At 36.9% G+C, this 27,999-nt stretch overlaps 2 protein-coding genes across 8 annotated transcripts; one reads left to right on the top strand and one right to left on the bottom strand.

Moving 5' to 3' along the window:
* The first annotated feature begins 3 nt into the window (after positions 1–3).
* On the top strand, positions 4–16,594 carry LOC120010747. Of its 5 annotated transcripts, XM_038861575.1 has the most exons (3): positions 4–192; positions 13,204–14,178; positions 14,503–14,703. In XM_038861575.1, exons 1-3 carry the CDS (start codon positions 92–94, stop codon positions 14,570–14,572), a joined length of 1,146 nt encoding a protein of 381 aa, XP_038717503.1. In that variant the 5' UTR covers positions 4–91; the 3' UTR covers positions 14,573–14,703. The 5 variants fall into 5 exon arrangements, with proteins under 5 accessions (XP_038717503.1, XP_038717502.1, XP_038717504.1 ...); XM_038861574.1 differs by lacking the exon at positions 4–192 and having other exon boundaries at positions 12,979–14,178; positions 14,503–14,817; XM_038861576.1 differs by lacking the exons at positions 4–192; positions 14,503–14,703 and adding an exon at positions 16,337–16,594 and having other exon boundaries at positions 12,980–14,178.
* Positions 199–27,999, bottom strand: LOC120010751 (monothiol glutaredoxin-S15, mitochondrial-like). 3 transcript variants are annotated; one of them, XM_038861580.1, is made up of 8 exons: positions 27,882–27,948; positions 27,639–27,717; positions 27,349–27,433; positions 26,359–26,493; positions 26,145–26,244; positions 24,810–24,876; positions 24,157–24,236; positions 22,846–23,799 (listed from the first exon to the last, which is right to left on the bottom strand). In XM_038861580.1, the coding sequence occupies exons 3-8, from the start codon at positions 27,415–27,417 to the stop codon at positions 23,708–23,710; spliced, it is 543 nt and encodes a 180-aa protein (XP_038717508.1). In that variant the 5' UTR covers positions 27,418–27,433; positions 27,639–27,717; positions 27,882–27,948; the 3' UTR covers positions 22,846–23,707. The 3 variants fall into 3 exon arrangements, with proteins under 3 accessions (XP_038717509.1, XP_038717508.1, XP_038717507.1); XM_038861581.1 differs by lacking the exons at positions 22,846–23,799; positions 24,157–24,236; positions 24,810–24,876; positions 27,639–27,717 and adding exons at positions 199–958; positions 1,034–1,112; positions 1,574–1,640 and having other exon boundaries at positions 27,882–27,999; XM_038861579.1 differs by lacking the exon at positions 27,639–27,717 and having other exon boundaries at positions 27,882–27,999.

Here is a 27,999-nt window from a genome sequence, read left to right as displayed (position 1 = left end):
GTATGAACACCGGGAAATGATTGCTCATCCACAGCTTAGTATTTATGCGCTTCATAATCAAGTTTTCCGATTCCCCTCCAGAGTCTAGATCATGAGTCTAATCTCACACTCAACAGCCTCCTCCTCCTCCTCTTCAAGGAACCATAAGATCTGCTTGGTTTCCGAGTTCCAACGGGGATGTTTTGATTATACATAAGAAGTTTTTGTCATTGACCTTCGTGTATGGTGATCGGTTGAATGCCTGGAAAATTCAATACGAACTGCTGCTATTCATTCATTCATTGTGTGATGTTAGTCTATTCTCCTATCCGTAGTGTATTATTTGGTCATTTTTAAAAACCAATGGGAAGGGAACAATTGAACCCCTCGTGGCTTGAGAACTGTGTTTTGTCAAGTATGGTACGATGGGTCCCGCTTGGCTTTCAAGAACCACTCTTCTTATTATTAGCCTTCTATTATGGTGCAAAATGTTTTTCTTTTTCCCTATTTATGGGTTTTATGGCTAATTTAGTTTGTCATTTGCTTTGCAATATGGAACCCTGCTCTCAAAGGCAAAACATCAATAAGCTATCTAAAGAAGCTACCTTTCAATCCTATCATTTCAATTTCATTTATATTAAATATAAGAATACAGTTTCATAACCCTTCATAAGAATTAAGTTCCCCTGTCAACAGCTATGATTCAGTTCTAGCTTTAATCTGTTTTCAACAGGGAAAAAGCGAAAACCCTCTTACCAGAGAGGTTATCTAATCCCTGCCTTGGGGCAGTAGCAAGAAGCAAGGTGAGCATCTTAAAACCAAGAAACTAGATACGAAAGCCCCTACAGCATATCTTAATTAACAACAGAGCTACGAAATACTAACTCTATTAACTAGAAGTACTATCATTAAATTCAGCAAATTATTCAGACTTCTGGCTGGCTGCAATATCTTTGAGCTTTTCTTTCAGTTCTCCGATCTGCAGAGACAAATCATGGCATTAGAATGAATGATGCACTTCATGTTGAGGGAGTGAAGAGTAGGAAGAATTGACCTGATGCATACTGAGAATTATATTTGAACCTCCAATGAACTCCCCCTCAATAAAAATCTGAGGAAACGTAGGCCAGTGACTGCATAGAAAGAAAATGGAATGTGAAACAGAATACGACACCTTTAGAAGCACCTTGTGACAATAAAAGAATGACGCAGACAACTATAAAATCAATATTAAGCTTGGATGTACAAAACTTCAATGTAAAATATCTGAGACCTATAGTTGACGCAAAAAAAGATTATGTTTGAATGAAAAAACAACATGATAATGTTATCAAAACATCATAGAGCACCAGGCAAATGTTTCATAAGGAAGAAAAACTTTTGTATAGAGGGATGATGATTCGTGGATAACAAAGCACGCCACCGAAACAACGAATCAAGGAACGGCTAAACCTCTTGCATTGGATCGTTCAGTACCGGCAGAAGGAATTTGTAAAATGAAAATTGAAGGCATTTCTATAGACATTTCAGAGAAAAACTTGAACGATGTTTACAAAACAAAAATCACACTTGTCATAACTCAATAATAAATTACCTGAAGGTTTTCACTGCAGTTTTCAGTTCAGGATTCTCCAGAATATTTCTAGCACTTAAGGGAACAGCTGCACAGGGAGTGTTGTAAGAAGTGGAGACAAGTTAGACATATCACTATATCAGTCATCACAATGGAATGAAACACTTTTTCTTCCCTTGTCTTTTATTAGACTTGTAGAAGTTCAATCCAACCAAGATGAAGGGTTTACAACTTGAAACAACACTGACCACCAAAGCCACCTAGTTTGTTGGTTGAAAAAAGCCTGCTCTGGGAAAAATAATTGAGTGCGGAAATACTAGAACTCTGGAAGATAATTGAAGAACCTAGTGAACAACTTATCATTCAATTTCAGCAACTCTCAAGCACTGTAACTACAAGCCAACCTATTCTGCAACCCAAGAGGACAAAAGGCAGGAGAACATCTTCATAGGCATCTCATTGCACCAGACATCATTCATAATAAAAGCATATTTATCCCCTGTCAATTACCTAAAAGTCAACAGAGGCATCCAACCATTGCTAAGACTCTTCTGGAGACCAAATGAATTCCAGAAGGCAAAATCACCACCAGGACAGAACTTAAGATTCTAGATACCATAACAACGCCAATAATCTCCTCCAAGTAGAGAACAAAAATAAATGGAAAACCATCATAGAAGTAAACTGGCAGTGCCGAAAGAGCTCAAATTCTTACAGATGTAGAACGGGCTGCTGGAAAACCTGCAATGCCCTTCAACAAGCATAGCAAGAAAATGAAACAGGCATGGTCATGGAAGAAAATACACAAGATTTTAAAACCATAAAAACACAAGGACATAAATCTCTTTTACCTAAACTCATACCAAACATATATAATCCGCAGTTAAAACAGAATAATTTCATCAAAAAGTTTGCTTTCTTGTTCTTACTTCCAAAGAAGTAGAAGCGGGATTGGTTCGGGTAACGAATCCAACTTCTCAGCCAACCCAACCAAATACACGTTCGACTAACGAATTTGAACAAATAAATGAATAGAAAAACATCAAAATATGAAAACCCAAATCGAACTTCTCAGCCAACCCAACAGGGTACAGATTACCAAACTGCGTGTTATTTTATTATACACGAAAATTGAAACGATAAAATTTCAACAGATGTAGAATAAACGATTACCAGTGAAACCTTGACAGTATCTGATATACTAACTCAGGTGACGAGGCTCTTGAGAGAGAGATTAAAGAATACTACAGGGGGAAAGCTATGTTGAAAGTTAATTTGCAATTTTCATAGGATATATTTTTGAAGAATAATCTAAAAGTCATTCTCTCTAGAAGTTGTTGTTAATATGTCTAAGATCTCTGAGATGTCATTTCTTCTCTCTTATTTGGTTATTAGAAATAATTAGGTAAGAAGGTTCTAGTTTATCAGCACTTTATAAATTGTAATAATCCTACATAGTTGGAAAATATAAGAAAATCAATCTCTAATCTATAGGAACAGTAGCATCATAAAATATTTAAGTTGTAATTGAGAATCCACTAGTAAAAATCTTCTCAACCACTCACTTTTCCATTCATATTTTCGTTGTATCCGACAAGCTACAGAGGAGGAATGGTAGAAGACCCTACTTAGTGGGCTTTTGGGCTTTCAGTGGAATAGTGTAACACATAAACGTGGGCTTACAAATTTTTGACTCAAATTTTTGCTTTGCACACAATCGGACATTAATGTGTCGATATTATGTGAGTGAACTTTTTTATCAAGTCCATAAACTTTTCAATGGGCCTATTTTGCAACTATTAATTTATCCTAACTGTGTTATATGGGCCTTTGGCACAAAAGACTCATGGTTTTCAATCGAACAAACACACAAAGAAATGTCCACGCTCAACGCATAAACTTGGGCTTACAAATTTTTGCTTTTCCCACAATCGGACATAATGGGCCGATATAATGTGAGTGAACTTTTTATCAAGTCCATGAACTTTTTAATGGGCCTATTTTCGAAACTAACTATTAATTGGTCATAGTTGTGTTATATGGGTCTTTGGCACAAAAGGCCCATGATTTTCAATCGAACACACACAAAGAATAAGCGGCCGTTCGTTACTTACTTTGGTAAGTCTAGAAGAATATGGTATTCTCAACAAAATCGGACCTCAGTATGAGGTGCAATTGAGAGTAACATACAAGTAATGTTCTAATTGATAAAACCAGTAGTACTAATGTCTGGTTGGAAGACATACTAATGTGAAAGAAAAAAAAAAACTAGTTGATCTTTTGAGAGTTCTTTGAATCAATTACTTCGATGAATATGCCCTGCTTCAACCAAAGAGCATCGTTGGAGTCTAGTTCAACAGTTGAAGATGGTTGAATAAGCAAGTTTACTCGAATAATGAGTTTGATAATTAGCATGTTTGTGCAGGGGTGCAGTGTTGGCATGTGATCTTCCATGGCTAAGAAGTCTACTTCTTCAACATGCAAGTGGAATAATGTCTCATGAATCTTCTTTGCTAGCCCTTCATTCTTTATATCAGGTATTCCACTTTGAAAGAATCTATGACAAAGCCCTCTTTTTTTAACTTCGAAAATGGAAGGGCCAATTAGACCTCTTTTAGTATTAAATCTAAAAGAAGTTGTTTTGCATTCTCTAAAAGTTGTGTATTGCTTATGCAGCTTAGTGAATCCAGAATCTCAACATTCAAATCAGCCATTCAACTATCAAGTTGCTTGGAGCCTTGGGACTCTCTTTATGGAAAGATGGGTTATTTCCAGATTGTTAGTTTCAGCACTAATAATGTTCGGGATCAATAATCATGTAGGGATTCTGTCAGATAGTGTCAGATAGTGGACAAAAGTATTTTTTTCATTCATTGACTCACGTATATATAGTGTTATACAGACCTAATCAACCACTTACCAGCTGGACATAGACTAAATTTACTCCTTAAATTGTGCCATAACACTTGACTAATTACAGCCGTAATACTTGACTAATTACAGCCGTAATACTTGACTAATTTGTGCCGTAACACTTGACTAATTACAGCCGTAATACTTGACTAATTTGTGCCGTAACACTTGACTAATTACAGACTAATTACAGCTGGATACAATATACACAACTCACGTCTACACTCCCCCTCAAGTTGGTGCGTAAAGATCTACCATGCCCAACTTGTCAAGTGAGTTAGAAAACACAACACTAGAAACCGCCTTTGTCAAGACATCAGCTAACTGATCTTCAGACTTCACAAATGGTACATCAATAATCTGTGCTTCTAGTTTTTCTTTGATAAAGTTCCTATCTACCTCCACATGTTTGGTGCGGTCATGTTGTACCGGGTTATGTGCAATAACAATCGCAGCCTTATTGTCACAGTACAAGGACATAGCAGAACTCGGCTTATACCCGAGATCTCTCAACAAATATTTAATCCACAATAATTCACATATTCCATAGGACATTGCTCTATACTCAGCCTCTGCACTTGATCGAGAGACAACCTTTTGTTTCTTACTTCTCCACGTAACAAGGTTACCTCCAACAAAAGTGAAGTAACCTGAAGTAGAACGTCTATTTGTATTATCACCTGCCCAATCAGCATCAGTATAACCCTCAACATCTAAGTGACCATTCTTTGTGAACATGACACCTTTTCCAGGTGCACTCTTCAAGTATCGAAGAATTCGAATGACTGCATCCATATGTCTCTCACTAGGTGTATGCATGAATTGACTTACCACACTAACAGCATAAGCAATATCAGGTCTAGTATGAGATAGATAAATTAATCTGCCTACTAGACGTTGATACCTCTCCTTGTTGGTAGGAACCTCTCCCAGGTCTTCATGTAGCTTATGATTTTGTTCAATTGGTGTGTCAACTGGTTTGCAAGCAAGCATCCCTGTATCAGTCAATAAGTCTAGGATATATTTTCTCTGGGAAAGAAATATTCCTTGATTTGACCGTATCACCTCTATGCCAAGAAAGTACTTCAATTCTCCAAGTTCTTTCATCTCAAATTCATTTGACATAAGTTTTTTTAAATTTTCTATCTCAACACTATCATTCCCTGTCAATATCATATCATCCACATAAATAATTAAAGCAGTTACCTTGTCTTTCTTGTGCTTCAGAAATAAGGTATGGTCTGAGTTACTTTGTCTGTATCCAAACTTTTTCATTGACAAAGCAAATTTACCAAACCAAGCTCGGGGAGACTGTTTTAAGCCATATAACGCTCTCTTTAACTTGCACACCATTTTAGGTTGTTCTGAAACTCCAGGTGGTAGATCCATGTATACATCTTCCTTTAACTGACCATGTAAAAAGGCATTCTTTACGTCATATTGTAACAAAGGCCAATCATTATTTGCGGCTACAGATAACAATACTCTTACAGTGTTGATCTTTGCTACCGGTGCAAAAGTCTCATTATAATCCACCCCAAATCTCTGATTGTAACCTTTGGCCACCAGTCTTGCTTTGTATCTTTCTATCGATCCATCAGCATTATATTTGATAGTAAAAATCCATCTACACCCAATAGTTTTCTTCCCCGGAGGTAACTGAACTATGTCCCAAGTATCATTCTTTTGTAATGCTCTCATTTCTTCAGCCATAGCTTCAGTCCACTTAGTGTCTGCTAATGCTTCTTTTACCTGTCTTGGAATAGATACAGTAGATATTTGATATAAAAACGACTCATATGACTTGGGTACTCTATGGGTTGACACATGATTGCCTATAGGATATTTGGCTTTAGCATTCAAGTCGGCAGAATATTGAAGTTTTGACTTGCCTCGGTTTGTCCGAGCAGGTAACTGATATGCTGGGATAGTAGACTCAAATTCAGGCATATTGGAAGAATTAGATAAAACATCATTTATTTCAGAAATTACCTCATTTGGACTCTGGACGTGGTCTTCTTGTGGTTTCTCGGTAGTTTCAGGACTGATTTCAGATGTTGGCATCCAATCACTAGTTCCTTGACAGTCGGGCACAGTAGCTGAAGTGGTATTTCTGGGTAAAGTATGGGTAGTCGGTTCAGGTACAGCATCAAGAGTAGTCGATGGTGGAGGTGGAATATCTGGTGGAGGAGTGGAAGTTTCTGGTGGAGTGACTGTAAGTGGATCCCAATGACTATTATCATCCATATCCATATTCATACTCTCCCCCTGAGGAGAATAGGCATTTGGGAAAAAATAGGACAAATCTTCATTGAAGGTAACATCCATAGTTACATAGAACTTTTGAGTGGGAGGATGATAACACCGATAGCCCTTTTTGTAAGGAGCGTACCCCACAAAGACACACTTAATGGCACAGGGATCAAGTTTACTCCTTTGATGAGGGTGAACATGAACATAAGCCACACAACCAAAAACTTTGGGAGGAAGATTAGGAATGGGAGGCGCAATTGTCATATGAGTAGTAAGGACTTGTAGTGGAGTTTTGTATTGAAGGATGCGAGAAGGTACCCTGTTGATGACATACATGGCAGATAATAAGGCATCCCCCCATAGGTATTTTGGAACATGTTTATCTATTAGTAGAGCTCGGGTAACCTCCAAAAGTTGACGATTGCGTCTCTCAGCCACACCGTTTTGTTGTGGAGTATAGGGACAAGAAGTCTGGTGAAGTATTCCACGTGACTGAAAAAAGGTGGTAAGAGTTTCATTGACATATTCCCTTCCATTGTCTGAGCGAAGAACCCTAACAGGTGTATCAAACTGAGTTTGAACCATAGTACAAAATTGTTTAACAATACGAGGGACGTCACTCTTGTTTTTAAACAAATAAATCCATGTAGTACGAGAGCAATCATCAATAAATGAAATGAACCATCGCATACCACCAGAGGTAGGATTTTGGGATGGACCCCAGACATCAGAATGAATCAAAGCAAAAGGTTTTATCGATGCAGAATCACTTAAGGGAAAAATATTGCGGTGACTTTTAGCAAAAACACAGGTCTCACAACAATTGAAGTTACGAAACACGTCAGATTTAAATAATGAAGGAAACAAATGTTTTAGATAGCCTAAAGATGGATGTCCTAAACGTTGATGCCATAAACGAATCAACTTTTCATTCCTCAACAGGTGGGTACTAGTGTGATTTGCCACAACATCAGAACCAATGCCACTGAAGTACCATAAGTCCCCTCTCTTAGAACCACGCCCAATCTCCTCCTGAGTGTAAAGATCCTGAAAAATACAATGTTTTGGAAAAAAATGACAAGAATAGGCAGTCATAAGTTTAGACACAGATAACAAATCACGGTCTAAAGATGGAACAAGAAGCACATTAGATAAGACAATGGTAGGGGTAAGTTGGATGGTTCCTGTACCAGTGACAGGAGCAGTTTGGCCATTGGCTGTGGTGACAAAAAACTTGGAGTGATTTTTAGTGAAGGTAGTAAATTTTCTAGAGTCATTAGTCATATGATCAGTCGCTCCAGTATCAACTATCCATGCATTATTACAAGCAGGTACAGAAGTACATAGAGCAAAACTAAAGTTACCTGACATGTCCTTTTTCTCAAGTTCAGTGTCATCATCAGTTGTTGTGGTGGTCACAAGAGAAGCTCGACTCCCTTGTTTCTTACCAATCAAGTCATCTACAGAATAAGTCTTCTCTACAGCACTCCAAATAGCGCCAGCAGTAGGGAGACGATCAAAGAGGGCTCGGACATGATTTTCCATGGCATTAAGAAGTCATGTTTGAACCGTACAGTTTTCTTCTTCCCAAGTTTCAAAAGCTATAGCATCAGTTGTAGCAGGAGCCTTCTTTGTTCCAGTTATATAGCCAAGTTTTTTCTTGCTAGCAATGGACATACGAGCAGCACGGGACCAAGAATCATAATTGGATCTCCCAGTTAATTTCTCATGAGAGATCTTGAAGTTGTCAGTTGTATTACCAGACATGATGAAGTATCTAGAGGTGGTAGGTAGTAGGTAGCAGGTAGCAGCGGAAGTTGAGAACAATAAGCAGTGGAAGACAAGACAGTGCAAGTTTATGTGAAGGAAAAGAATTAGTTAAGAAGCAGTTTTACGTGAAGTAGTAGACAACCAAAGTTGTAGAGAAGAAGTTTTAAGAGACAGCAGGAAATTTTATGGTTTTCGATCGTACTGCTCCGATACCATGTCAGATAGTGTCAGATAGTGGACAAAAGTATTTTTTTCATTCATTGACTCACGTATATATAGTGTTATACAGACCTAATCAACCACTTACCAGCTGGACATAGACTAAATTTACTCCTTAAATTGTGCCATAACACTTGACTAATTACAGCCGTAATACTTGACTAATTTGTGCCGTAACACTTGACTAATTACAGCCGTAATACTTGACTAATTTGTGCCGTAACAATTGACTAATTACAGCCGTAATACTTGACTAATTTGTGCCATAACACTTGACTAATTACAGCCGTAATACTTGACTAATTTGTGCCGTAACACTTGACTAATTACAGACTAATTACAGTTGGATACAATATACACAACTCACGTCTACAGATTCTATTTGCAGATTGATGATGATTCCTTTGAAGATCATGTTGGCAGTAGAACCAGGAATATATGAGGACAAGGATGACAGCGATGAAGACATATCTGACGAGGCTACGGAATCTGATCAAGATGAAAAAGTAGTAACGGATGATGAAGCACTTGGTCGACTCAGTTGATCAATCATTCAGCCATCTAGTGATATCGCCAACATTAGTCAAAGGAACAAGCTCCGGACCAGCTAGCATAAAGAGCCGAACGTGTCGTGCTGTGCCTTGGTTAATTGGAGGCACAATATACGCAGGAGTCGAAAATCAAAGCAAAAGGGGAATATACGCAAGGAAGGACTGTAGCTTTATTTAAGGATTAATAAGAAAAGCAAATTGAACCTCGCAAATTACAATCCTCGCCCAGAGTAAGTACTAACCATCTCTTAGTCTAGTAGTATCACTAGGAGTGGTGGTCTGGTGGTGTTTTTCATAATATTCATCTGGATTTTCCATCCCGAAAGTGCGTTTCACTGCTTCTCTGGCTCCCATTGCCATGTTCTTCACTCTCTCCTGTCCGTTGCAGTATTCCTCCAGTCTTGTCTTTACTTTGCTCAGTCGTAGCTCGGGCCTTTTGGGCGGCCTCTTCGGCCTTCTGCTTGGCCGCTTCCGTTGTTTCTCCTGCCTTCTCCTTCGCCCTCTGGGTCATCTCGTATGTCTTGTCCTTCACTTCCCGAGCCTTCTCCTTCATGGGCTCCGTCATCTGGCCTGTTTTCTCCTGCATTAAGGCCCAAACCATATGCTCACTTAATATATAAAATAAAACTAGACATAAGTTGAATAATAATAGAAGAAAGAATGTTATGAGAGGAATTGAACCTCGGTGCGCCCTTGGGCTTGACCAGCCCTGTAGACTTGGTCTTCATCCTTGTAGCTTTTGTCGTGAGACGCCATAGCTATGGTCCTTGTAGCTTCTGTTTGGTATTTTGATATATTTGCTTGGATAGTTTTGTGTGTATTTTGTGAATGTGTATAGTGCATGCTCCATTTTTATGGCTTGTAAATGAGACCCAAATGATTAACACCTGTCCTGGGATTCAGACACGTCTATCGCAATTAGGGAAATTGGTAAAAATGACCCCCTCCAATAACAAAAACGTAAAAATGACTTGGTTTGTAAAAAAATGTGAAATGATCTAATTTATACTGATAAGGATCAAAATAACCCTTACTTTCCTCCCCTCCCTTCTTCGAAATTGCTTCCCCAAATCCCTTTACTCTTTCAAACACAGTTTCATTGATTCTCCTCAACAACTACAACGGTTTGCATTACATCAACAGTTCTGAATACTCCAAGGTAAGTTTACCACTGATTCAAAAATGATTGTGGATAATTTGTTTGCGTTTACTTGCCCATTTTGCTGGATTGGATGTTACTGCATGCCTTTGCTCATTTGGTAAATAAGTTCGCACAGTTAAAAAGGAAATTTTCGACGTAGTCGAGTCTTTGAGCCTTTCATCGGGCATTTTGAGGGTCTGTGGTCAAGTTTAGGGTTTTTCTGGTAGAGATTTATTGTTATGGGGGTCGAGCATTCATATTGACTGGTCGAGCATTTCAATTTATTGGTCGAGCATTCATATTGACTGGTCGATCATTCATATTTACTGGTCGAGCATTTCAATTTACTGGTCGAACGTTCATATTTACTAGTCGAGCATTTCAATTTACTGGTCGAGCATTCATATTTACTAGTCGAACATTCATATTGTCTAGTCGAACATTGTTAACTGTTTTTAAAAAATCATGTCATTTTTACGTTTTTTTTATTGGAGGGGGTCATTTTTGCCAATTTCCCTCGCGATTATTAGGTCAGGCCGACCGGTTTTGGGGATTCGCCGCCGATTTTTGAAGCTGGGCAAGCTCTCTGAAAACCATTGAGATGGCACGAGAGAAAGCAAAACCTTTAATTCCTCCCCCATCAAAAGTCGTTGCTAGGCTCTCTAGTGATTCTCCTGAATCTTCTGGTAAGATCATCTGTTAGAGATAAAATATGAGCTTGTTTGATAGCAATAGTAATTAATCGTTGTTGTTTTAAGGTGAATTGATTTGCCCGTCTAATAATATTGTTCCTTATACCTTATTCATTGATAATTCGACTAATTAAACTAAGGGTAACTTTAGTCACACCCCTATATTTATTGAAAACACCCCAACTTAAGTTGACAATCCCTTGTAAAAATCAGTTGACGGGGTGTCTTTAGTAAATGTAAGGGTGTGACTAAAGTTACCCTTAGACTAATACAGTCGACTAGACCTCGGCCCACTGTATCAAGGCCTCTCTCAGTTGCAACCTAAAATTTGAGAATTGAGTCTTTCTTCAAGCTGATTAGTTGGGGGTCTTTTTTTTCACACGTCCTATATCTAACTGATTCCTAGATGGTACTGTTCATGGATGTTTTGAAATTTTGGGCTTTCATGCATTTTCTTCGTTTTATGTTTTGTAATTTTTGTTTGGATTATCATAATTTATCTGGGTTTTCAATAATATATGTTTTGGTCTTGTATCCGATTAATGTTAAGAGATAGGGTCTTTGTTTGTCAAATACTGTTGTGCCCTAGCTCAAGGTTGTAACTAAGTTCAATGAATATGACAGTTGATGTATTCTCTTGTTGTTGGGTGTTAAAATATAAGGGATTCTTTAACAAGCTTTTTAAATCCAAAATAAGTATTTCTTGATTTCATTACAAATTTTAGAAAAAAAAAATCACCTGAGGTGAATGAAGACGTTAACTCAGGGTGTTAGAATTGGGTGGAGAAGATGACTAAGTTTTCGAGCATCTTGAGATTTGATAGGGGTTGGTTTATGAGGTATAGGGGAGATTTGGAATTCATGGTTGGGAGGAAATTTTCAGGGTGCATTAATGATGGGCAGTGCGCATTGTCTGTGTTTGAATCAACCCTATTTGCACCACAAGTGCAACACACACCTTCATGTTAAATAAAACATCTCGTACATACACTAGTGCATTTTAATGCTAAAGGTACTTTCATATTTCTCTTGTGAAGCCTATGTTCCTCTGCCTCTCTCTCTCCCTTTTTCAATCGAACAGTCACAAAGAATAAGCGGCCGTTCGTTACTTACTTCGGTAAGTCTAGAAGAATATGGTATTCCCAACAAAATCGGGCCTCAGTATGGTGTTTCGATATCATATATGAAAATTGAAAGATAAATTGCAGAATATAAAATATGGAGAAAGATGATTTTATTCAGAAAGCAAACATGGCTATACATGGCCTCTACACGAAACACAGAAGAAAAACAAATTGAACATCCTAACTGCATGGGATAACCCCAGTTGACTAGCTCTTCAGAAAGACCAAATCAAAAGAAATCCTAACTAATTCCCCTAGCTGCTTAAATGACCTAAAATCCACACAGTTTGAACATTCTCAATCAATGTGGGATATTTATTCTTAACATGACTTCTTTATAGTTCTCTCTTTTAAATTTAAGAAATTGTAGGACACTTTAAATTTTGATCTTTCGATAAATATTTTAGATTTTTTGATATATACTAAAAGAATATGATAATTTTTTGGTTTAATATAATTATTTTATGATGAATACCCACCCTACTAGCATAATAGTGTTGAATACATGCCTTATATTTAGCAAATTCGATTAAACTGGTAAAAAAATTAGGGAGAAAAAAATGGAGAACGAAAATTTGGTCATGATAGCTTAGAAACTCAAAATTAGAATTGGAGAAAATGGGCCTCAATTGTATAGTCCAGTAAAAACATGGTTGGTCTCAGTTTGTACATCTGAGCCCAATGGGTCATGCGTGGACTGTCCAGCCCTAAAAGCACCAACCAGGCCGAGGGATTCATGTTATCCATAGAAATTGCGATAAAAATGGAACGATACAGAATACAGACGCGTTCTAGGGTTTCTGTCTTGTTTTGAATCAGCGGCGAGAAAGTGGTAGAGAAGCGCTCGGTGTAGAGACCCCTGTAGATTCCCGTCCAGAGTCTAGATCATGAGTCTAATCTCACACTCAACAGCCTCCTCCTCCTCCTCCTCAAGGAACCATAAGATCTGCTTGGTTTCCGAGTTCCAACAGGGATGTTATGATTATAAGTATGAAGTTTTCGTCATTGACCTTGGTTCTTGCTCTGGTGGTAGACAACGTCGTCGAGGACCCAGACAATTTCGCAATCCCTTGTTCCAAATTCCGAAATACTTCCCAATATCTATGGGCTTCTTTGCCTTTCAATCGAGCATCTACTTTCTGGGAGGATACCGTGCATTTGAAGCTAAGGTGATTCTACCTACGGATGTTTTTGTCTATGACACATCCTCCTGCGGGTCCACCATTAAGAAGGTAAGTGGCATGAATCGCGGCAAGTGCTATCCTGTGATTATTGGTCCTGTCGATGGAAAGTTTTATGTTATTAGTAAATGCTTGGTATATCGTGATTTTGAGAAGTTCGACCCAAAATTGGGTTCTTGGGATCTTCTCTGTCAGCCTCCTGTTACTTACCGGCCATTTCCGGATGAAGTTAATGAATATTGCATTTCTGCATATGCCTTGAGCAATGATCGCAAAATTCTCATGTCGACTCCATCGGGTTTCTTCTCCTATGACATTGATATGGATAATTGGTATTTTAACCCCGAAGCTTCTATTCCCTTTGGTCCAAGTTATATGGAAATTGAAATTCCTTCTGAATGTGCGGTGTCAATGGGTGGTGATCGCTTTTTAGGGTTCATCAAGGAGGAGGAGGACGAGGCGGAGGATGAGGAGGACTGCCATGTGGTACTTGGTACCTATCGCTACAATAGTAATGAGCATACTTGGGATGACTTCCAGCACATCTACGCCTGGCCCATGAAATATGAAACCCCTGTCTATCCTATGTCTATGTCTATGTCTTTGGGTGATGATCTATTCTGCGTCATTGTATCGGAATATGATATTGACTCCAATACACACTGTGTTTCAATAAAGGTTTTTGGAGATGGACCCAAATTCAAATGTCTCCATTCCCGTCAGTACAAGGAGGAGTACAAGATGAAGTGCTGCGTGAAGAACATCGCAGCTGCCTTCCCTTGGTAAGTAGACTCTTATAGCTGTTACTTTGGTATTTGTATGGCACCAAACTGCTGCTGTTTATTTTCTCGTCCAATTCAATGAAAAGAAAATTCATTTTAGTAGCTAACTCACATGTTGCTTTTGGTTTGTTTAGTTTGTTTGCTTGGTGTTGGAAATATTTCATGGCGTTTCTATTAAGCTGGCCAAGTTGCATACTCTCTGCAATAACTGTTCTTGACTGTGGGAGTAGCTTTAGTTTGCTATATATGGATGCCAATTTTTCCTTACTGCTACTCATCTGTTATAATAAGTGTGCAACAAAATAAACACATTTTCCTTTGCAGGGATTCTTTGTGGTGCCCTTTTCCTTTTGACATGGATACAAATTTTCATTTGCTGTTTGGCGGTTCATGATTCTTGAGAATAATTTAAGTCATGATATTTAGCTGTTGTCTTGGGTGTGTGGATGTATGCAAATTTTAAAAGGTTTCATTTTCATGCGTCCCTTTCATGACCTCTTCTGTTTCTTGATCGAGCTTATTGAAGTTAAGCTATGGTTGCATGTTTGACTATTTTAGTATTTTAGTTTGCTGTAAACTTTTTAATATAGAAAATAAGCTTGTAGGAACCACATTTAATGGTTTATTTATGTCATCTTCGTTGAAATGGTAAGTTATTATTTTCTTCTATAGACTGTGGTTAAGAAATGATCATCCTTCGTAAATCCATGCCGTCTCTTTAACCTTATTGTTCCAAGTCATCTTTTGACTTGACGTGTTGGGTTTGCCGGTGGTTGACTATTCATCTTCATTGACGATGTTGGAGTTTTCCACCTTCAGCTGGAAACCATAGTTGTCAAAGGCGCTCGCCTAGGCGCACAGGCGCAGAGAGTCTGCGCCTGAGCCATGCGCAAGGCACTGGCCTTGTGGTAGGCGAGCGCCTGTCATCAGGCACTAGACGCACAGGCGCAGCGCCTGATGAATTTAGGGGCTTTAGTCTGTTTAAGAAGCATCGATTGGGCTGGGTTTTCTGGTATTGCATCAATTTGGCTGGGTTTTCTGGTATTGTGCAATTCAATCGATTAGATTTGGGTTTACTGGTATCATGAGATTCAATCGATGAGAGAGAGAGTTGATTTGGCTGGGTTTCTGGTATTGTGCGATTCAATCGATGAGAGAGAGAAGGCATGCCAAAGAACACAGAGACGGAAGGTTGAAGACGACTCTGGCTAGTTGTTTTTTTTTTTTTTTTTTTTTTCCTTTTAATAAATCACCGTATTATGTAGTTTTATTTTTCCTTAAGTGAGAAATAAAGAAGAAAAAATCTGGCAGGTTCTTATTGTTCCCTATTTTTTTTTACTTTCAGGCTTGTCTCTATTCAAGAAATCTTCAAACATGTGCCACTAATAATACTTTATAATCAACAAAACTTAGAAAATACATGAAGAATGGCAAGAAGTAAAGGAAGTAGTACATTAATATTTGGGAATAATATATAGATTTATTTTATAATTAGTTATATGGATATGTAACAGCGAAAAATTAATATTTGGGAATAATATATAGATTTATTTCATAATTGGTTGTATGGATTCTTTAAGAGTAGATTTTCTCTATCTATTAGAATTATTTTTATTTTTATTTTTAACTTTGCGCCTTTCTTCGCTCGGGCGATAGACGACCTTTGCGCCTTGAGCGCGCCTAGCGCCTTTGACAACTATGCTGGAAACTATAACTTATTGTATCAACCTTAGGTGGGTTGTTTGGAGTTTTTCGGTTTTCCAATCATTCTAAACAGGTGGAGCCTCTAACTTGAATCCCGAAGGTGTGGTACAAGGACCATTGCCTTCAGTAGCCAATTTTTAAAGTTAATTTCTGCAAGGCAGTGAGAATATCCATGTCTTAAAGCGCACTAAGAACGTTTTACTTGGATCATTCTGTGTGTGTTATATTAAGTATTGGTAGCAATTTTTCGTTGAGCGGTTATTGTTTTGTTTTATTATGATATTGGATATTGGTTTTATTTTGTGAAGTACTAAACATTTAGACTTTAAATGTATATATTACATTGAGACCTCTTTCCTCATTGTTACTCGTATGTTATAATGATTATTGTATTGTAATAAATTATGTGTAGATCACTCATTCTCCTTGCTTCGCTTGTAGGGTGTAAATTCAGGAACGACAGGCCATATAACAAGGAGTCATGATGGATAGGAGCGAGTCTAGTGTGGATGTTCTTGGCATCATGGGGTGGACACAAACATAATCTGTTTTTCTATTCTACTTGTTGCATCTTGGTTGTACTTTTTTGTTTTGTTTGATACACTCTCCAGAATGTAGATATCTATTGTACTTCTTATCGTGCTTTGACAGATGTTTCTATCTAATTTGTTAAATGGCATTTGAGTCGTTAAATCAGATGAAGAGTTCTTCACACCGTCTATTCTATCATCCCAGGAAAGATTGCGCTTGTCTAATTTTGTTGGTTGGTTGTTTGTTATGATGGCTCTCTATTTACATTCATAAGAACAGTTACCTAGTAACCTTTTAAGTCTATCACTAAGATAAAATTTAGTGGTAGCATTCTAACATATGATGAATAAAAGTGGATCTAACAATTTTATTGTGTTGGTCTGGGTCTGTGAGCCCATTGAGGTCATCAACGAAACTAATAGCCTAACCTAACCGAACAAAAAAGGGGTAACAAAAAGGGTGTGCTTCTTCTATTCTCGGTTACAGTACAGTGGATTTGACACCTAATGCGTGATGTTGTTAATGAAGCTAATGTGATAGAGACCTATTTGTTAGTTCTCAAAATCACATGGTTTAGCATAAATTCAATGATTGAAATGAAGACTCATTTAATAATTCTTCAAGAAATCGCAATTGGGGCTTAATGAGAATGATTTAGCAGAGATCTGATGTTTTGTTTGTGTCCCTAAACTATGTCTATCAAAAATCCGATGTTTTGTTTGTTCCCTAAACTCGTCATCAAAAGTGGACTAGCTAGAGGAGATGTCGACGGGACGATTTAGACACTGAAACCGCCGGGGAAGAAGCGCATTTGCTCTAATAGCCTAACCTAATCGAACAAAAGAGGGAGTGCTTCTTCTATTTTTTTGTTACGGTACAGTGGATTTGAGACATGAGACATGATGTGTGATGCTATTAATGAGTGGCGTAGACCTATTTATTAGTTTCCAAAACTACGTGGTTTAGTAGAAACTCGATTGTCGAAATGAAGATCTGTTTGACAATTCTTCACGAAATCACAATTGAGACTTAATGAGAATGATTTAGCAGAAACCCGATGTTTTGTTTGTTTCCTTAAAAACTATGTCGTTTTAGTCGAAAAAAGGAAATTGTAACCGATCCAAAACCAAATGCAGCTATGTGATTTAATTTTTACACATTTTAGCATTCTTCATTTTGTTTAGGACTGATATGACTTCTTATATAATGCTGACTTCATTTTGTCTCTTAATCCGTGTTGATCTATAGGTACAATGCATTGGATGAACTACTTTATTTTTGTTTTTTGTTGTAGAGGGTGCGATTTGTAAAATTAAAAAAAAACAAAATGGGTGAATTAATAATTCTTATAATTTTAATTGGAGTTTATTTAGAGTGAGGTGTAGATAAATAATAAGATGGAAATAAGGCTAATCATCTCTTTATCCACCCTTTCATCCACGCCTCTTCGTCTTCATCAATTCGGGCACGCGTATATTTATGTTCTTTCGTCGGTTGGTCATTGTGTTCTTTCGTGCGTCCATTCTCCCTCTATGTTCTTTCTCACTAAAAGCAGAGCGACAATCGATTTGGTCCATCATTGGGTGCGGCTTTCAAATTTTATTTCTTCATTGGATTTCAAGCATAAGAGAAGATCTATTGGGCTCCATGATCGATATGATACCAGGTATGACTTTCCATTTTTTAACCGTTCTTAGCTTTCTTCAATTGATTTCGAGCACTAAGGTCCAAAACAAGCACAGAAGAAATCGAAACACAAAATTGATCCCCTCTCTATTCATTTGGATTCCATTTGAATCAGTCCAAACTAATAGATTGAACAACTAAAGTGTTGAGTTCTCATTAGCTTTCAACGTGTATATATATACATGTGTGTGCAGATGTACTTTACAGATATAACTTCATAATAATAATCACAACTACCAGCTCTACAAATAACTAAAGGTATATACATGTTTATCATATACAACCGTGTATATTGATTTGAACCAACTTTAGAAGGATAAGAGTTGATCATGGTTGTTGGTCTGTTACAATCTTCACCCAAAGAGTTTTAATTCTGTTCGTCACTCCACGACCTGGATACTGACATATTGGGCTTAGTATTATTTTTTTTGGCTCTTTTCTCTTCTTCTTCTTTTTTTGAAAAGTATGAGTTAACTTTATTATGTTGTGAGCTTCTACTTCCAAATTACATTGTTTAAATAAAAAAAAAAAAAAACCCTGTGAATGAGTAAATAATACGATTCTGCTTGGCTGAAATTTTGAAAAGTTCATGCTTCAGCTTTAGACAATTAAACTAGTTGCACGTCCGCGCTTTGCGCGGCATCATGTAATACGCAACATTATTAAGTGTTACACCCTTGAATATGAAGTATTACAGTTTAATGTAGAATAGATTATACAAAATGCCACAATTTAATGTAAAATTTCACATGACATTATTAACTATGTAATGTATATAAGTGTAGATTTAAAGATGTTACTTCTAAAAAGCTTTTTGAGAAGCCAGGAATCCAACACATGGGATATATATCATGATAAAGTTGTATCCATAGACTGTTTTTTTTGTAAGTAGTGGTATCCATAGATCCTAATCCATTAATGAAGTTATATAAAGGCTACAAAAATGACACCACCAGATGCCACGACTTAAGACTGCATGTATTGCAAACCACGATTAAACCTGTCGAAAACAAATTATTCCTAATCAACAATACCATAATGTCCATGCATGTTTCAACTTGAAAATTCTTCTTTCACTGAAATTAATTCTGCTCCAGCTTTTATACATGTCCAAGCCACCTTTTGTCACTTCAGGATCCTAATGCACCACCCAGTGTGATTTTCCTTGCAATCTCTTACCTGTCCAAGGTCGTGCCCCGACGAATCTAAAGTCTCAAGCATCCAAATGTTCAATCCAATTCTACCACAGAGGCCAAAATAAAAAAGCAAGAGGAATAAAACAAACATAACCTATGAGGGTTAGGTTAGAAACAAAGCAATTTGAGCAATAATGCAAACAAAGCACTTTGATTAATGGGGAAAAAAACCGCAAACAAAAATGAAAAATTAAGTAAGTCATTCTTAATTTGTTGACAAAGTGGAACAATTACTATCCAATCCAAATATAATTGTAATTAAACCAAAATTATTAGTACCCCCTCGAGCCATGGACATATTTGTAACAACATTCCCACCATCAAATGCTACATTCAGGTTAAGAAGTCATTGACCTTTTAAGGTTTTCACTCAAACTCAAGCAAGTCGTAATTGGATTTTGAAGCATGTCTCTAATTAGGCCTGCGAAAGTCATGCTGTATTTAGGTAACTCCGGAATCCGGTAGTTCCCACTTAATATTTGCAGTTTGGATTCTCCATCAAATGCATTTTTTTAAGTAGCATATACGAAAAAGGAGATATCCTAGAGTCCGAGGATTTATACGGTCATTTAAGGATAACATTTAACTATTTTCAGATCTGAAAGAATTATGAGGATCACTTGACTTACCCATACGTTGTCTTTCTCAATTTTAATCTCTCCCGAATACATCCAACATCTATCTCAGCAAAAAAGAGAAGCATGATTAAACCTTTGAACCACAATTTATCACCATTTAATTCGTATGAAATCATAATTCTTAATACCTCGGGTGCTCTGTAGAATTATATTCATTCGAATCCCCAAGAAAGGAGGATGTAAAGCCTTACATCCCCATGAAGCCACTACTCTTAAGTGTCCATTGTTTACATACTCATATACAAGCATTCTATAATCAGTCATGAGTATTAAATGTGTCCGTTCAACATCTCTAAACACAGAAACATGTTTACGGCACCACAGGTACAAAAACATGAAAAATTAGGCAAGAACAGGTACCGTGAGCTCCTTTAGCCCAGTAAGGAAGCAATCTATCTAAATTCTTATGCCGAAATCTTCCAATGGCTTCTATGTCTACTTTGAATTCCCTGTCAGTTAGTCCCATGTCCCCTGCAGAATAGCATGTAGATAAGCACACATTTTAACACCCCACCAATTCACTACATACCATTTATGCTTGTCAATTAAACAATCTCAATCATCATTCAATTGGTGAGACAATCATTTGTCAATTCAAAATCGGTGAACGTGCTACATTTTTCATGGAACAGTGTCATTAAAATCCATAAAAATTGCACCTGTTGTTCAGGCCAATGGCTTCTACCCCTACCTTGAATTCCCTCCCATCTATTCCCCTGCAAATTAGCATGTAGATAAGAACACATTTAAACACACTACAAATTTACTACATACCATTTATGCTTGACAATCAAACAACCTCAATCATCATTCTATTGGTGAGACAATCATTTGTCAATCCAAAAGCGATGAACGTGCAACATTTTCATGGAGAAGTGCTATTAAAATCCATAAAATAGCACCTGTTGTTAAGCTATTTTTTGTCAACAACGTCAGAGTTATATGCTAATACACCATGATACACAAAGCCATAACTGCCTTCACCTATCACATTCTCAGCAGTGAATCCATTTGTGGACTCCTCAAGCTCATGCACATGGTGGTCGGGCTTGAGCTGAACCTTATCATCGCCCACCACGGTTGGTTACTGAATTGACCATGATTACATGCTCACTCTCCACAACAACCATTATTTTTCCTAACAGAAAAACACAAAATAAGATAAAATTCCACTGATCATCAAACCACCAAAAAAAATAAAGCCAATTAATTATTCAATTGAACAAAACCCAATTGCGAACACAAAGAAAACTCAACTGATATAGCTTAAAGACACCTCATTGAACACCTATAGATCAATACAGAGAACCGGGATGGATAATTAATCACATAACATAGTTAACCAAGAAGAATATATAATAAATTAAATGAGGGAACTTCTTGGCAGTTCTTACAATGGGATGAGCACAGCAGGGTTTTCGGGTTGGAATAATTTTTCACAACGTTTGTTTGAGAGAGAAGGGAGCGGATCTGACTCTCAAATCGTCCGTCGTGGTTTGCCATGGAATCCACAAAAGGCATAGAAGCACCGCTCGTGTAGAGAGCCCATTTTGCATAATCAAATCAGCTGGCGATTGTAAATAAAATTCAAGACCGGAAAGGACTCAAATACAAATAACATAACACGTAGCAGGTCTGAAGGCTACTGCGATGTCAAAAATATATACCATTAGGTATCGCCGAGGAAACGGATGGGTTGGTAGGAGAACGATTATGACTGGTTGGAGCGAGAAGAGGAATTAACACCATTATCTAGCAGACGCATGAACCAAAAATTGTTGAAGAAAGAATCGATCAGATGCATATATCATGCTATGTTTTTGACAATGAGGAAAAATAGGTGCATGCGATTTGATCTGAAGAATCGTTTCGAAAATCACAATGCGAACCGTCGTGAAGAAATTCAATGATAGGAGACGATGAATCTCTCACGCAGCAATAGCTTTTTAATTTTTTTTATTTTTATTTAATATGATCTAAATCATACGTGGCAATCAATTGGTGAACACAGCAGCCGAACCGAGAATTGCGGAGAAGGATATTTGGTCCTTCGTTTTATATATATAAATAAATTGATTGATGATTGATTGATGATGATGATGATTGATGATTGATGATTGATGATGATTGATACCATCTCAAAACTAACAAAATTCCTGATTTAAAATATTATTATTGCTATTGTCTTTATTTTTTGTGAATATGTTCATGCACAGCAGTTTATTCTTTTTCAACTCAGTGACTCTTATTTAATACGCTTAAATTTGACATATGGTGTTCATTTTCAAACTTGGTACATAATTTACCTCTCGATTGAGAAATATGGATTGTCAATCTAACGTGAAGACCTATTCTTTGATTCTATACCAGATTGAAGGATGGTCGTGGCGATTCTTCGTAGTTTCTGTATTTTGATACAAGTGAAATTCATGGGGTGTCTAGCATGTCTTTTAAAACCCTCAAAAGATATTGACAAATACTTCAAAGTAAATGTCTATGGTCTAAGTTGAAACTGTGTCATGATGTTTTTGTTGGGGTAAATATGGAAGTCTACTGCTGCATCAAACATATTTTATCTGTCTGAAATTGTTTTGGGATATCTGCCATGACATTTGGAACTTTTTGTCTTGCAAATGAACTTAATACTATGAACTGTAAGTTGAAGATTTTTTAGTAATCTGTAACTTGAAAGTCCACCTTGAAACTACAATGTGTTATTGTCAATTTGATTAGTGTGATATCTGCTTAGCTGCTTAGAGGCCATTTTGCGTTTAGCTTTCATTTATCCCGATTCGGAACATATTATTTTCTCTCTAGCTGTATGGTTGTGGAGGAAGGATTGGTCATTGCATCAAGAAGAAATCGAACTACCACGTCATGGAATGTAATTTCATGATCACTTTTTTTTAAAAAAATTGCTTCAATTTTCTTTATTCTTTGATTAGTTTTGCTGTTTCAAGCACCTTGAAACACAATTGATACTAAACTTTGATATTATTTGAGTCTTGGCAATATTTTCATTCTGAGTTGTGCTATTGATAAACACCTTTCTATTTCTAGAGACTATTGTGGTTTAAGAGAATACGTAATTAATAATTTCAATTGGAGGCTTAGGGATAGATTTTCAAGCTGGAGATTAGTGCGGGGACAGGTTTAATAGACAATGGCATAGTATCGTTCCTGTGTTAGAACAACAATTCAGTAAACTAGGAGAACCTTTATGTCAGTGTTGGGCTAAGTCGGAGATAGAAAAGTAGATAGCCACAGTTATGAGGTGCTCGAAGGGGTAATCGTTGTTTTCAGTTGAAACTGAAAATTGCTTAATAATTTCCTTCTTCTATAAGTTAATTTTCTTTCTTTTGTGGCAGGAGCTATGCAAAGCTCATGATAATTCTAGCAGAATTCCAGAAATCTGCTTCCTGCTTTAAAATCCTTGTAAAAGGCAACTAGCCAACTACTAGAGCACATCAGGATTTGGCGGATACATGTTCTGCCAATGAATACATGCTTAGATATTTATGCTCAGTATGAACACATGAAATGATTGCTCATCCACGGCTTAGTATTTATGTGCTTCATATTCAAGTTTTCCGATGCCACATGGAGTGCAGGTACACTTCTTTGGCAATGATCAACATGTGAAGTTGAATCCGTACTGCAATCCCCCCGGGAAAACAACTCGTGTATGGTGATCGGTTGAATGCCTGGAAAATTCAATACGAACTCATGTATGGTGATTGGTTGAATGCCTGGAAAATTCAATACGAACTGCTGCTATTCATTGTGTGAATGACATTGTATCTCCATACCCCTGTTGGACTGTATTTTGTCTAGATATGATCGCTCCCGCTTGATCGACCATAACCCTTCATAAGAATTAAGTTCCCCTATCAACAGCTATAATTCAATTCTAGCTTTAATCTGCAGAGGTTATATGAACCCTGCCCTAGGGCAGTAGCAAGTAGCAAGGTAAGCATGCTTAAAACCAAGAAACTAGATATGAAAGCCTCTACAACATATCTTGAATAACAACACAGCTCCGAAATACCAACTCTATTAACTCTAGCGATACTATCATTAAATTCAACAAATTATTCAGACTTCTTGCTGGCCGCAATATCTTTGAGTTTTTCATTGAGTTCTCCAGTCTACAAAGACAAATCATGGCATTGGAATGAATGATGCATTGCATGTTGAGGGAGTGGAGAGTTGGAAGAACTAACCTGATGCATATTGAGAATTATATGTGAACCTCCAATGAACTCCCCCCTTGATAAAAATCTGAGGAAACGTGGGCCAGTGACTGCATTGAAAGAACATGGAATGTGAAACAGAATACCATACCTTTAGAAGCACCTTGTGACAGTAAAAGAATGAAGCAGACAACTATAAAATCAATAATTAAGCTTGCATGTACAATACCTGAGACCTATAGTCAATGCAAAAAAAATGATTCTCTTTGAATAAAAAACAACATGATAATGTCAGGAAAACATCATATAGCACATCAGGCAACCGTTTCACAAGGACGATAAACTTTTGTGTAGGGGCATGATGATTCGTGGATAACAAAGCACACCACCGAAACACTGAATCAAGGCATGGCTAAACCTTCTATTTTGTTATTATATATTAACTTTGGTAATCACAGACTAATCATGATAGACATTCATTCAAATAACCCCAAGAAGATAAAATGGGCAATAGAGATATAAAAACTGTCAAAATTAGGATCTTCTTGCATTGGATCGGTCAGTACTGGCAGAAGGCATTTGTAAACTAAAAATTGAAGGCATTCTATAGACAGTTCAGAGACAAACTTGAACGATGTTTACAAGACAAAAATTACACTTGTCATAACTCAATAATAACTTACCTGAACATTTTCACTGCAGTATTCAGTTCAAGATTCTCCAGAATATTTCTAGCACTTAAGGGAACATCTGCACAGGGAGCATTGTAAGAACTAGAGACAAGTTAGACATATCAGTCATCATAATGGAATGAAACGCTTTTCCCTTTTCTTTTAGACTTGTAAAAGTTCAATCCAACCAAGATGAAGAGATTACAACTTGAAACAACACAAACTACCAAAGTCACCTAGTTTGTTGGTCGGAAAAAGCCTGCTCTGGAAAAATAATTGAGTGCGGAAATACTAGAAGATAATCAAAGAACCTAGTGAACAACTTATCATTCAATTTCGGCAACTCTCAAGCACTGTAACTACAAGCCAACCTATTCTGCAACCCAAAAGGATAAAAACATTTCCAAAGAGTCACATTTTTCAGAGAATAGGCCAGAAATATATTTCTTGGAATTGGGAATCCTAACCCAGAAGAAAATTATCTTTTCTGCGAAATATCCTTCAGTCGTTTGATAATGTCATGGCTATGCACAAGAACCATACAATGAAAGACCAAGCAAAAGATCTTACTTAATAAAAACTTCATTGGCAACACACGTGTTGTTCAAACTGTGGATCTACAATACCAGGATGAGATTACCTAGATGGCTAGACTAGTGGATTGACCTTTCTTAGTAAATTTAAGATTCCAAAAAACAATTCCATATAACTAACCATTGTAGAGTTTGAATCAATTTCCAATGCCAAAAGGCTGGAGAACATCTTTCATTGGCATCTCATTTCACCTGACATCATTCATACTAAAAGCATACTTATCCCTTGTCAATTACCTAAACGTCAACAGAGGCATCCAACCATTGCTAAGACTCTTCTAGAGACCAAATGAATTCCAGAAGGCAAAAACACGACCAGGACAAAACTGAAGATTCTAGATACCATAACAAAGCCAAAACCCACAGACTGAATAGAACATACCACCTTCCAGTTAACCAAGAAGAAAAAGTAGATCTCAAATCAGTAACTGAATCGCATGGCACTAACTCTATCAGAGCTCATAAATCCTAAAACCCTATGCCCAAAGAAAACTACAAATAAACAAAACAAAGGCTTTCAGTACAAAAGAAATCCGAAGGTAGACAAACATTCTTAGAGCAGATATATAACAATATACCAAGAACTTAGATCTTTTTGATTTCTAAATCATTTACTTTAGCTCATGGACCATTGATATTTAGTTATCACTTATCAGGATCAATCTATGCACATAATCACGTAGAGACAGTTAAATAATTGAGCATAAGCGCAGGACAAAATTTCATGGATCAAACTAAACATCAGAAAACATACTGTAATGCTTCAACACTTTTACGGCCAGTGAACTGAATCCACACTGAGGAAAATCAGGAACCCCTTTCATGTAAATCATTACAGGGTTGTCTTCGACATCCTACAAAAGAAGATTGGAGGTTAAAAAAATGTAGAGTTTGCGGGATTGGGACATCCTTGGCCAAGAAGAGATATGGTACATAGATACAAAATTAATACAATAAATTACATATACCTGCTCAACAACATCATTCAAAGAAAATTCAGAATTCTCAATTTTAGTAGTCGGCTTAAAATCATCATGAGTGTCAGAATCATTGGCCACAGTAGTTGCGCATCTCAAACCATTGTGACTAAGCGATGCATGTACCTATAGCAATTGAAAGAAAATTAGCAATTGAAAGAAAATTGGGTCAACGCCAATACTTAGTCATTAAAACAACAGCAGCAAATATTTGAAATGTGACACTAATATGTAATAATGACACAGGTTAATCTGTCATGGACATGCATTGTCATCTCCTACCATCATTTAAAATTCAGCATTAGCAGTTTCAGCATCTTTTGTAAGAACTTATTTGTGAGGATTAAGGATCAAAAGAGCAACAAGAAGATGAGAATAAGGCTAACCTAAGCTTCAAGATAAAATCTAGAATTTCAAGAAAATTACATATATAAGTTGAAATTACAGTCACAGAAAAACAGAATTTAAGTGTGTTAGCCAGAACTTTTGTCTTATTGCATCAGATTATTCAGAAAAGAAAATTAATGAACATATTTGACTGGAAATGGATGTAAAAGAAAAACTTTTAAAACTATAGCCAGGACTTAGTTATGTGTGTTACTTGGCAATCTCTCAATAAGAGTGACCAACAACAATGCTTCAGCAGACTCTCTACTTCATTTTTTCTGCTGGAGTATAGCAGCAAACTAGTTTCTCAGAATAGGAACCAAAGTAGAAACTAAAAAGAAATACAAAATCCAAGAACACATTATGATTCCAGAAACAAGACATAAATAATGCGAGAAAAACCTTATGGTTCACTTCCCACCAATTATACAAGAAGATGAGACGACCCCTACTTTCCTTCACTTGACCTATAATCTCCTCCAATTTTTCATATTTACTACTGAACAAAGTAACTAAGCAGAGACCAAAAATAAATTGAAAACCATCCTATACATTGAAATAAACTTGCAGTGCCGAAAAAGCTCAAATTCTTACAGACGTAGAACGAGCTGCTGGCAAACCTGCAATGCCCTTCAACAATACATTTGATAATGCCCTTGCCATGTGTTACTGCGATAACCTGCATTACAATTATTGGTGCACCTAAAATCAACAAGCCTAGCAAGAAAATGAAACATGCATGGTCATGGAAGAAAATACACAAGATTTTAAAACCATAAAAACACAAGGAAATAAATCTCTTTTACCTAAACTGATACCAAAAATTTATAATCCGCAGTTTTAACAGAATAATTTCATCAAAAAATTTACTTTCTTGTTCTTACTTTTCCAAAGAAGTAGAAGCAGCATTGGTTCGGGTAACGAATCCAACTTCTCAGCCAACCCAACCAAATATACGTTCCACTGACGAATTTGAACAAATAAATGAATAGAAAAAAAAATATGAAAACCCAAATCGAACTTCTCAGCCAACCCAACAGGGTGCAGATTACCAAAACTGCATGTTATTTTATTGTAGAAAAAAATTGAAACGATAAAATTTCAACAGATGTAGAATAAACGATTACCAGTGAAACCTTGACAGCATCTGATATACTAACACAGGGGACGAGGCTCTTGAGAGAGAGATTAAAGAGTACTTCATGGCGAAAAACTGCAGAAGAGGAAAGGAAGAAGATCCTACTT

The sequence above is a fragment of the Tripterygium wilfordii genome, chromosome 12, assembly GCF_013401445.1.
Source record: "Tripterygium wilfordii isolate XIE 37 chromosome 12, ASM1340144v1, whole genome shotgun sequence".
NCBI lineage: Eukaryota > Viridiplantae > Streptophyta > Magnoliopsida > Celastrales > Celastraceae > Tripterygium > Tripterygium wilfordii.
Note: the sequence above shows the minus strand (reverse complement) of the source record. Positions and strands in the feature narration are given on the sequence as shown.